This window comes from Solanum lycopersicum, chromosome 1 (genome assembly GCF_036512215.1).
Source record: "Solanum lycopersicum chromosome 1, SLM_r2.1".
Classification (NCBI taxonomy): Eukaryota; Viridiplantae; Streptophyta; class Magnoliopsida; order Solanales; family Solanaceae; genus Solanum; species Solanum lycopersicum.
This window is the reverse complement of record NC_090800.1, coordinates 71,638,275-71,650,769: the sequence shown is the minus strand read 5'-3', so window position 1 is coordinate 71,650,769 and position 12,495 is coordinate 71,638,275. Positions and strand designations below refer to the sequence as shown.

Here is a 12,495-nt window from a genome sequence, read left to right as displayed (position 1 = left end):
GATTGTTCAAGAACGAACAAAAAGAAAGTTGTAGCTATCTCAAGAGAAGTACATTGAACTTATACTAGAACACTTCAACATGAAGAGTGCTAAACCTTTTAGCACGCCTCTTGCGAGTCATCTAAAGTTGAGCAAACAGATGTGTCCTACAACAAAAAAGGAGAAAGAGGGAATGGCTAAAGATCCTTATTCTTCAGCAGTGGGGAGTTTGATGTATGTGATAGTGTGTACAAGACCTGATATTGCTCATGCAGTTGGTGTTGTTAGCAGATTCCTTGAAAATCCTGGAAAAGAACACTGGGAGGCAGTTAAGTAGATACTCAGATATCTAAGAGGTACCACAAGAGATTGCTTGTGTTTTAAAGGATCTGATCCAATCTTGAAGGGTTATACTGATGCTGATATGACAGGTGACCTCGATAATAAAAAAATCCACTACTGGATATTTATTTACACTTTCAGGGGGAGCTATATCATGGCAGTCAAAGTTGCAGAAGTGTGTCGCACTCTGTACAACTGAGGCAGAATATATTGCAGCTACTGAAGCTGGCAAAGAGATGGTATGGCTGAAACAATTTCTTCAAGAACTTGGATTGCATCAGAAGGAGTATGTCGTCTATTGTGATAGTCAGAGTGCAATAGACTTGAGCAAGTACAACATGTATCATGCAAGGACGAAGCAGATCGACGTGAGATATCACTGGATTTGTGAAAAGATAGAGGACGGATCTATGCAAGTCATGAAGATCCCTACTACTGAAAACCCTTCAGATATGCTGACCAAGGTGGTATCAAAAGACAAGTTTGAGCTATGCAAAGAACTTGTCGGCATGCACTCAAGCTAGAAACCTAGAGCTACCTCCTTCAGGTGAATGAGTCTGGAGGGGGGAGATTGTGGGGTCCATCTCCATGTACCAAACTTTGAATAACTTTGTGTCAATTTCAAAGTTTGGTAGAGTTGGTAAGGTATGAAGAAGAAAAAATTGTTCTCTGCCAATTTCAAAGTTTGGCAGAGTAGGTAAGCTATGAAGAAGAAAAAATTGATTTTCTTCTGTAGTACATTTGGAGGGTAGTGTATTTGTTCTCTATAAAAGGGAGGACAATTCTTCATTTTATATGCACCAAAAAGAATTACAAAGGAGAGAAAGAAGAGTGAGACATCACAGAGGAAAATAATCTGTGAGGAAAAAATAGAGAGTGTGAGCGATATTGTAGTGAGGTGGAAAATTCAAAAGAATGTTATTTCTTTTGAATGTGTAGTGGTCTTTGGAGTTTTACTCAGATATACAAGTGTAAAATCCTTACAATGGTGATATTCGTTGCTCCTCTCGGGTCGTGGTTTTTCCCTTATTTAGGAGGGTTTCCACGTAAAATCTTGGTGTCATTATTTCTCTTTTGTTCTCGTTGATTAACCGTATTGTTGTGTTCCGCATTTATTGCCTTTATTACCGCAAATATTATTTCTGTTACAGATTTATTCCCAACAAGTTTCCGTTTAGCCATTAATATTTTTCACTTTTTCTTGAATATTATTTTGGAAAGGTTTTGCTTAAATAAAGTCCTAAAACTATCTAGAAATTGCTTTTTCTTTTTCAAAAACTAACTTCAATGTTGAAAAATATAACTCTAATTTATAGTATTATCATATATTATTATAAGCATGAAGCTCAAAATATAAAAGTTGAATTACCATTTTATCCCTACATTTAATGAAAAGGCTATAAAATATTTAATTAAATTCATCTAATATAATTAATTAAACATTTTTATCTTTAAATAAAGAAAATACTTCTTTAATAATTTGTGTAAAAAAAGATGTAAATATATGTTTAAATAAATGCTAAGTATCATATTGACTACCATACAATAAATGTTTTAACAGTTTCAAAATTGGTTCTTCAATTCTTTTATGTGTATTAGTACATATGTTGAATACTTATAGTCATAATTTTTAACTTTAAAGAATAACTACAAATTTGGGTTTTAATAATTTTGGAAATCTAACCATTTTTAAAGAATAAAATATAAAGTGTCCTTTCACTTCTTTAATAAAGAGATTTAATGATATTTTAATGATCTTTTTCTAACTTGACTTTTGAGTTTTTATATATCTTGGCTATAAATATCACTGTGTGCTTCACTAATTTTCCGATCTGTAAATTATGTCATGATATATATTGTCTTAGTTTTGATGATAGCTACTTCTCTTCATTTATTGTATCTTAATATTTATTTGATAATTTTATTGTAGATTAACTAAGATCTGCTAAGATTTCTCTATTATGTGTTCAAGTGGAATTTTTATTTTGTGTTATTATATTAGAAATAAAGATATTATACATTTGTTGATGTTCATAATAATATACTTGTTACTTTCACCTTTCATCTATGAAATGGGTTAATGACATATTCATGACAATCCTTAGAGTCCCTCAATTATATCCTATCGAAGAGATTTTGAATAATTGGAAGAGAATAAAGAAAGTTGTCATCTCTTTTTCTTTCACATTGTTACTACTTTTTTCTTTCACATTGTTAATTTTAGCTTCATTTTATAATATTTTTGTTGATTCTTTAGAGGTGTTCTTTTATTTACCATTAAAAAATTTCTATTTTCTTTCCTAGTTGATAAATTAATAACTACAAATAAAATATTATTGTACACAATAAGACTTTGAGTTTTATGATTTAAGTCTTTGCATGGTTGATAATTATTCTTGCTTTGATAACCACATAAATTATATTGCTTTTAAAGTACTTTTTCTTAATTTACTATTTTATTTTACAAACTTTATAGTAAAAATAGAATTATTAGTTCTATTAAAAGTGTGAAGCAACAAAGTTAAGGTTAGATTACTAGAATTATACTATAAATTTGTATAGAGTATAACACTCTTTGAAATTATAAAATTTGAAGAAATTGAAGGGTTACTTAATAATTAAATACACTTAATTTAATATATTGGCCATATTCATCTACTAAAAGTCTCTAGCTACAGGTGAAATATGTAAAGATGTTTGAGACTTTGATTCCTATCCTTCATTTTCTTTCATTTAATTCATTTTAATTCTAATATGAAGTTTAAGTACAATTTGTCCAATTTAATTAATTATTTTTCTCTTAGTTAAGTTAAACCGTCTTTACAAGAAAAACGTATATATATCTTCCATTACAAAAGAAAGACTTTTTTGATTTTCTTGAAAAAGAAAATTTGAAAGTTTTCTTATAAATGTGAGTTTTCTTATATAGTGGTATGCCTTCTATTTTGCCTAATATTTTCTTATATATGTGAAAGTTTTCTATATATTTTTCTTAATTAATTATTTTAATTTGTAATTATTTTTTTGTTGATCTATTTTTATTCTATCAGCAAATTATTAAATCAAAAATGTACGCACCATTTAACATATAATTATTTTTATTTCACAATATTTGTGGTTTCTTCATCTTTAATATCAAAGAGGTCATACAAACACATCGTTACAATAACTTCATGCAATTTAGCTTGGGAAACACGTGCAACGCACGTGTCTGGAACTAGTATATATATATATATATGTCTTGTATAAACTTAAGTGAAAAAACAAAGTAAAGGTTAGAATTATGAGAATAAATAAGATGGTGCCACGGTGAGTGCGAGTAGTAGCAGCAAGTTAAGACTGGGAATGCTTATAGTAGTACGTATAATTGAGCATAGTGCAAATAACATTGCTGGTCGTGCCATATCCCCTCTCTCTCTCCAGACTCTCTCTCCCCCTTTTCATATATACACATAAATGTACATGCATATGCATCTGTATGAAAAATTAGCTATTGTTTAACAATGAGAAACAAGAAGAGTGTTGAATGCTTGCAGATTCAAAGGTGTGTGAGCCTTTCTTTTTTTTCTTTTTTTCTTTTTTGGTGGTGGTTTCTCATCTTGTTTACATTATAGCATGAATTATTTGAGAAATTATTTTGATGGTTGCTTCTACGATTGCAAAATTTTGCTTCTATTAAGCTATCTAAGCTTGTTGGGGGTCTTTTTCTTCTGTTTTTGTCCCACCTCTTGCTTTGATGTTTCATTGTCTCAGTGTTCTGCAAATGGCTTATAGACACGAATTAGAAAATCTCTTCTTTTTCGGTTATTAAGCATTTTACTCTTATTTTTTTTAATCATTGATGTCTGAGGAAGAAAAACTACATTATACTGGAAGTGCTCTAGAATTGGGATTAAGGGTTTTTCTTGCTTGTAAATGTGATGTTTTTTGCTGTTCTATTGTCAGAAAAAAAATTATAGTGGAAGTGCTACTAAATTGGGCCTTGAGGTTTGGTTTACATAGTTCTGTGATGTGATTCTGTAGCTTTCTTGTATGGGTATATCTTAGTCTTGCATTTTGGTGAAGTTACAAAATGTGTGTATGGGTGTTGTGTATTCAGGGAGATTTTTGTTTAGACTTGAATGCAAGTAAGGTTTGTTTTTCATAATTTTGTAAGAAACTACTCCTAATGTTTGTTTGGGGGATTTTGTCACTTGTTTAAAGGGTTTTGATTTTCTTGTTCTCTAAACCACTCCATATGTGTTATTTGAATAAAGATGGCAAGTTATCATATTAGAAAGTTCTAATTCTTGTTTCTCTGTAGTTCACTGAAAATGGAAAGTGACAACTCAAAAGGAACAGGACCTGGCGCTATGGATATGTACAGTCTGGTTAAGTTTGGGTTAACTTCCTTGAAAAAAGAAGAATCAAATAATATATTTGTAATTGGAGACCTTGTTTGGGGAAAGGTAATGTCTCATCCCTGGTGGCCAGGACAAATATACGACGAGAGTCTAATACCTTCTCCAGTATGCGATGCCAAGAGAGATGGTTCAGTTCTCGTTGCCTTTTATGGTGATTATAGTTACGCATGGCTTGATCGTAATCAAATTATCCCTTTTGAACCTCATTTTGAGGAGAAGTCAAACAATTCAAAAATTCAAACTTTCTTTGTGGCTGTTGAAGAAGCTATTGATGAGCTGAAAAAGAGAGCCGTACTTGGCTTGACTTGCTCTTGCCTGGGTAATTTTCAGCCTACAAGAAATGAAGGACTTTATAAAGTTGATTTGAACGGGTATACACCTGGGACCATTTATTCATCAAAGCAAATTAAAAAATGTAGAGATGGTTTTCATCCACATGGGATGTTTTCATTTGTAAAGAAGTTGGCCATGTCTCCAAGATCTTTGCCAAATAATGTTCATGGGATAATTAACATTGCAAAGGTTACTTCTTACAGAAAAGCGATTTTTGAAGAGAATGATTACACTTATGATCAGGCATTTGATGAATTTGAAAAAGGTGTTGACACCTATGTTCAAGCATTTGGAGTGAAAGCCTCAAGCTCAGTGGATCCTATAGAATTTTCGAAAAAAGAGGGGAATCAATGTACAGGTAATATTTCATAATGCATGATTTGTCTTCTAGACCATTGTAGTTCTGTGCTTTTTTTTTTTATGCCAGGAACAAATCCTCTTTTTAGTTGCATCACCTGAGAAGATTCAGATGACTAAGTAGGTCACCTACAGGCTGCATCTAGAGTATATAGTTGTATAGATGTAGTCAAGCTTGGGTGGGCGTTGCACTTTGTTGTCCTTACAAACAGAATTATTCTTAAGTATAATGTGAATGTTAAAAGGAGGAGACCTATGTATAACAGCGTATTGCATTTTACCGTCCTTACACTTGGAACTTTTTTGAAGCATAAAGTGGATATTAAAAGGAGTCGACCTACGTATGATGGCGAGCTATAAACTTTGATGTGCTTGTTCTGCCAGTCATTTAAAAGTGAGTCCAATATCTAGCCATAAACCAACAAATGTTGCAGCCATTCTGTCAATTAACATGTCTTTCCTAGCCCTTAGGTGTCTTGAATACAATACTTCACAAGGTAAAATAGTGTGCATACGCCATACCTGTTTGTGCTCTCAGCTTTTCCATCAGTGCATCGTCCAAATTTTATTCTCATGGTCAGTTTCTTTTGGTTGTCTCCTCCTAAGTGCTTTCTCAATTGGACAAATGTTTGTTTCTACAGATTTATCATGCATTCTATTGCCTATTTCTTATCCTAGATAAATACTAGTATTCCATTTTTAAATAGCGAAAACACTGATTTATTTGTTTGTTGTACCTTTCCTTTTGATACATTTGTATCAAAAGATGGGGACAAATCGTTTGAATATCAAGGGGATTGCTCCAAGAAGTCATGTAAAAGAGAAACTAAAAGGAAGAGGAGGGAAGAGTCTCCACCAGATGACCAGGATCATAAAGGCAAGTTCCAAACGGATGCACTCTTTGACCATCTAGTAGCAAAATCAGGTGAAGAAACTGAGAAACATAACGAGCTTAATGACTATGGAGCAGAACTAGGAAATGTTACTGATGCATTCAAACATTTGAAGCAATCCCCATCAACTTTTTACAAAGAGAGTCATTGTCCAGATGAACATGAGAAGACTAACAAAAAGCTGACACTCATGAATTGCCAAGACGAAGAAGAGTTGAGGGGCTTCAAGTCCTTGCATATCCAATCAACATTGTCAGTGGAGTCTGAAAAGAAGTTCACTGAGGAGCTTGAATGGAAAGCTGAACCAACAATGCTGGTAATAAAGTTCTCTCCTCAAACTATGCTTCCAACTGCTTCAGAATTAAAAGCCAAGTTTGGATTTTTTGGGCCATTCGATGAATCAGCACTCCGTATTTCGTGGGGTTCAGCAACATGTCAGATTGTATTTTTGAACAAGTGTAATGCTCAGGCTGCATATGACTATGCAATCCAAAGTAGAACCTTGTTCAACTCTGATGTGAACTACCACTTAGTAGACTTTGATGGTTCAGAAAAGTTAATGGGAGAATGTTTTGATGACATTCAATCGTTTAAAAGTGAACCACCTCATATGTCATTACAAGAGTTGCCTTTGCAGTTCGATACTGAGATGAAGCCATTACCCAAGGAAAATCCAAAGTGGAGGTCTGATGTAGAAGAAAAGGCATTTCTCAAAGGTATCAAAGATACTAAATCCAGAGTTTGTGACTATCCAGAGGTTGATGTAAAAGTCAATATTGATTCTGAAAGCTGTCCACTGGTCCTTTCTGATATCTTGTGTCCTTCAAGTCCTGTTTCTTCTAGCATTCAGTATAAGCACAAAGTTGGTTGTCTGGATGAGACTGTTGTGTCTATTAATTCGAAATATTCCATGGATGAGGGATGGAAGAGTCATTATCAACAAAATCTCAGTGCCATTAGCACTTCAGATTTGTCACTTCAACTGGCTAACCTTTTCCAAAAGTGCAATGAAATTTTGGGTGGAATTGATGAGTCACAGAACCAGTTCAGCAACCAGAGTGAACTCAAATGAATGATAAGATATACTGTATGTATGCTGATGGGAAGGATGAATGCGGAGAAGAAGAAAAGAAAACTTATATATACTATGTTTATGGCTAGTTCTTATTTACCTTTATCTCTAAGTGATTTTCTCCAGACCTTATTATATAAAGCATTATATACACTATATTTATGGTAGTTTTTATTTACCTTTATCTGTAAGTGATTTTCCCCAGACCTTTTAGTAGTTTATGCTGATTTCAGACTCTTGAACCAGGCTTCTTGACCCCCTATTATTTGCGATATCTTCATTACTTATGTTCTCTCCTTATAAATCTATTTTGATATGTGTTGTCTAAGACTTTCGGAAACATCTCCTCTACCTCCATGAGGTAGGATAAAGTCTGTGTACAATCTACGCTCCCAGACCCCACCTATGATTTCACTAGTTGAAACTACACTTCTTCTTGACAGAAAATTGTATGAAGAGAAGTGTTTTTGCTCTTCTATGCTTGAAAATGGGTTAGAGCTAGTTGTGGCTTCTATATGGGCATCTTCAATCCTACACTCTATTTTACTCTCCAAATATAGAGTTTTCTATTTTTTTAGGCAACCAACTCTAATTCAATTCTCTATTTTACTCTTTAAAAAGGAATCTTAATATTATATTATTATTTCTATTTCATTCTTATTTTCTTATTTCATATAAATCATTTATTTCTTTTTTCCAATGATTACTTTATATAATTCTCATGTGATAAAATTTTTATTTTTTCAATTTTTTTATTCAATATTAATTATATTTTATCCTAAATTTTTAAATATCATGAAACAAAAATATTATATAATATATAAATTAATGAACAAATTCAAATAAACGTAAAATACAAATATATAAACATTATATAGACACTCAATTTTTGAAATTATTACACTGCTCCCATAAATGCTCTATTAATGCATTACGGAGTTCAAAATGAGCATTTTTGTCCTTAATTTTATTATGTCTAGCTAAAAATTGTTCAAATCGGAGTTTTTCATCTACCCACATTTCTGTCATTGCAGTTGTAGCCTCTACGACATCTTAAATTGGTGCATTAAGATTATGTCCTCAATTATCTTGTTGTGTAGTATAATACATGTAGTCATTATATAATGTAGCACTTCCTTTCTCCAAAAATGTGACAAAACTCCGAATGCACGTTTCATCTTTTCGACATGATTCTTGTTTCATCGCGAATTAATTATTATGTTATATATTGTATTTTTATCTTGTATTTAAATTATTATGTTATGTATTGTATTGTTATTTGTGTTTAAATTAATTTTTTCATCTTACCATTTTAATTTTGTGTATTTTTTATAAGGAAAATTAATAATAAAATAAAATTTTATTATTGGTGAAAATTATTTAAAATATATTAATTGAAATTAAAGTAGTATATATTATTAGATAATATATTTTTAAAAATAGTATATTACATTTAAAAAGAATCATGAATCTTAGATATTAATTAATGAAATTATTTATAAAATACTATGTTAATTGAAAAGTAATAAAAATAATAATAAAATATTAAAAAAGTGAAATAGAGAGTGTAAATAGCCACCTATCTATAAATGGAGTATCTAGAGTATTATGGAGAGGGGTTGAAGAGTACATTCTCTATTTTACTATCCAAATATAGAGAATGGAGAATAAAATAAAGGTGGGTTCGAGATGGTCTAAGCAATTTAAACTCTATTGATTGCTGAGAAAATCTAATATTCATCAAAGATTTTTCGGTACTTGTTTTCTTCAACTTTGATTTTTTTGGTTTGGTTCTCCATTTTTGGTATCCTACAATTAAAATACTTTAAGAACTTAACCGATTAACTAAAATAACAAATAAGAAAAAAAAAAAAACTTAACCAATTTTAGCTAGGAAAGGATTTAGCTTAGTTTTTCCTTATTTCCAATTCTAGCTAAGACATGATTACAATATTTGCATTCTATAAATACAATAGAATTCCATAGAATCTGTATCATATTGCAGTCATGACTAGCATGAACGTGTTGTCTGTGTGCGTCATTCACAAAATACTCTCTTATCTTAGTTTTGAATAAGCAGCCAAGTGAACTCAAATGAGATGATAAGATATACTGAATGATGAGAAGAAGAGAAGAGTGTAAAACTTATTTTTGTTTCTGCCTAGTTTTTATTTACCTTTATCTGCAACTGATTTTCGCCAAACCTTTTAGTAGACTTTTGAACCAGGCTTCTTGACTCCTCTTATTTGCTATATCTTCATAAATCTACTTTTGATATGTGTTCTCTAAGCCTTTCGGAAACATATCCCCTCTATCTTTGCGTACACTTTTCACTCCCTGACCCCTCGTGTGGAATTTCACTGATTATGTTGTTGAAACTAGACTTCTTGACTGAAAATTGTATAAAGAGAAGTTTGTTCTTGCTCTTCTATGCTTGATAATGGATTAGAGCTAGCTGGCTTCTATAAGCAATTTAAACTCTTTTGATTGTTGATGCAAAAATTATTCCTTCTTTTTAGCCGGCAACACGGGCTTAGCCCAAGGGACCAACTCAACCCAACCCGTTATTAGGGTAGATTGAGATAATTTTTTCAGAGACAATTTAAAATGAGCAACTTTCACATATAGCAAACATAAAAATCATATTTGTATGCTATAACAAAGTTTGTATATTGCGTTCCATATCAAACATAAATATGTATACTTCGTTATACATATATAAAAAAAATAGTTGTATAATTCGCTATACATATACAAAGAGATCAATTGAATAATTCGCTATACATATACAAAAGAAAGCAGTTGTATACAAATCAATTGTATAATTTGTGTATGTATAAAACGAGAAAGACAAAAAAAGTGCGGATGAGGAATATTTGTATTGTATAATTATAAGTGCATAGGACAAAAATATATGTAGTTGCATTTGTATATACAATTTTTGATCATTTTATACAAACAGAAACACAATTTATACATTTCATTTCTGTTTGTATAAGCGATAGGAGCGAGGATGACGAGTGAGATCGGGGAGAGTAGCGAGCAAGATCGAGGAGAGAGGGAAACGAAAATATATGCATATATACAATTTTTTCTCGTTTATACAAACACGAACACATTATATACATTTGTATTTGTATAAAAGTGAAAGGGAGCGAGCGAGAGAGGGAGACTGGCGAGCGAGAGTTTGAGAGAGAGAGAGGCGACTGACAAACAGTTTGCTACAGAACACAATTAAATCAAAGTGTAGTTACAACATTTAATTTGATTTATTAGTTTGTCATTATATATAATTTTTTCCATTTAAAATTAAGACTTATAAGCCAGACCATATAAGCCCTTGTCCTTTTAGACTTGATTGGGGTCGGGCCAAGGTCAATCCATGGGCCAAACTTTTTATATAATGGCAATTTACAATTGTCTCACTAGTATATAAACAAATTATTTAAATACATACTATGTTGTAATATTATTAATTTTATTAGATTTTGGTTCGTCGAGATACGAGTATCTCGAAATATATAGACTCAAAATTAAGTTAGCTTGTTCTAGATACACTCTATCCAAGTAAATTTGCATGTATCTAGGATACATAGGCAAATCTCGCGCCCTCACTTCACTCACATTTTGTTTGTCACTCTCTTATTGCGCTCGCGTATCTGGTATGTGAGATACATGCTAAATATACTAGATTTTTTGCGACTGTTATTGAAACAACACCTTTGTCATATTTGATTTGAAAATCATTTCATTTTCTTGATGTTATAAAATTATTAGTTTGAAAAGAAAAAAAACTGAAAAAAGAAGGGTTTGCCCGCCCCAACCATCGGCCCTTCTAGGGTTGGACTAAGTTGAGAATTTTCAAGGCCTTCCAAAATGAAGGGTCGACCCGCCCTAACTCTTCAAATTCCTTGGCGCTCGAGGCTTAAGCCGGGTAGGAATAGGTTGGGCCGGCCCGACCCCTTTTTGATAGCTCTATTTGCTTTATTTCTTGAGCCGGGTGGGACTGGGCTGAACCGACCCTTTTTAATAGCTCTACCTGCTTTATTTGGACTTTACTCAATTGGAGAAAATCTAGTTTTTACCAAAGATTTTTCAATAATTGTTTTCTTCAACTTTGATTTTTTAAATTTAATTCTCGATTTTAAAATCCTAATATTTCGATGCACCGAAGAACTGAAGTTCAATAACATACATACAGAAAAACAATTTCATCTTTATTTTTGTAGGCATTGCAAATTTTTAGCTATTATCAATAGTTTTAAGAAAGAACTACAGAATATGGCAAACATCATTAATACACATTTAAATAAAATTGCTATAGTTTAATTTTTTATGTTATATGGCTATAACTATACAATAAATAGCAAAGTTAATTATCTATGAATAGTCAATTTTTTTTATATTTAATATTAATAAATAATAAATAAAAAAGTTATTATTACACTAACAATTAATTATGTCCCATCAATATGTTCTCTTTCATCAATATCCCTATATTACAATTTTTTTATATTTTCCCCCAATTCCTTTCAATTCAAGATCCTTTTATATGATTTTAGGAACGATTTTTTTAGTTCTTCGTGGAAAAACTATAGCTAACATTTATAAGTATTTAGTGTCTATAGCTACGATTCAAAATAATTATTATATATGAATTTATTTTACTATTAATCAGCAAAGATAAACTTGCATGTCAATATGCTTTGTGTAGGTGTCTTTCTCGGCCACAAGCCCACAACTCCTTATGTTTTTGGTATACTTATTTTTCAGGTAGCATCAATTTATTCTCCTCGTTCAGTTTTTCATAGTATTTGTATAAGAGTGTCTATAATTTTAAATTCACAGTATTTTAGTTGAACCTTTTATTCTCTCCATTAAAATGCGAAGATTAGTATTTTGAAGAAGGTTACGCGAGATATTACATTATTTAATAAAAATTAGAATGACCGTATACCGATCCGAATGAATAATGTTCAAACTTCAAAATCTATATTAAAAAAAAAGGTCTAATAGAAAGAAAAATAAGTGTTCCCGAAGAACAACAAAAACCACCAAAAGAGTATTTTATCATTCCCCAATTAGTTTGTATTTACTTGTTCCCACGTTTTTTGCA

General features: G+C 31.5%; 1 protein-coding gene across 1 annotated transcript; it reads left to right on the top strand.

Annotated features, from left to right (window-relative positions):
- Positions 1–3,525: 3,525 nt before the first annotated feature.
- Positions 3,526–7,563, top strand: LOC104647540 (PWWP domain-containing protein 1-like). The gene is made up of 3 exons (XM_010322967.4): positions 3,526–3,865; positions 4,625–5,415; positions 6,181–7,563. Exons 1-3 carry the CDS (start codon positions 3,825–3,827, stop codon positions 7,377–7,379), a joined length of 2,031 nt encoding a protein of 676 aa, XP_010321269.1. The 5' UTR covers positions 3,526–3,824; the 3' UTR covers positions 7,380–7,563.
- Positions 7,564–12,495: the final 4,932 nt, after the last annotated feature.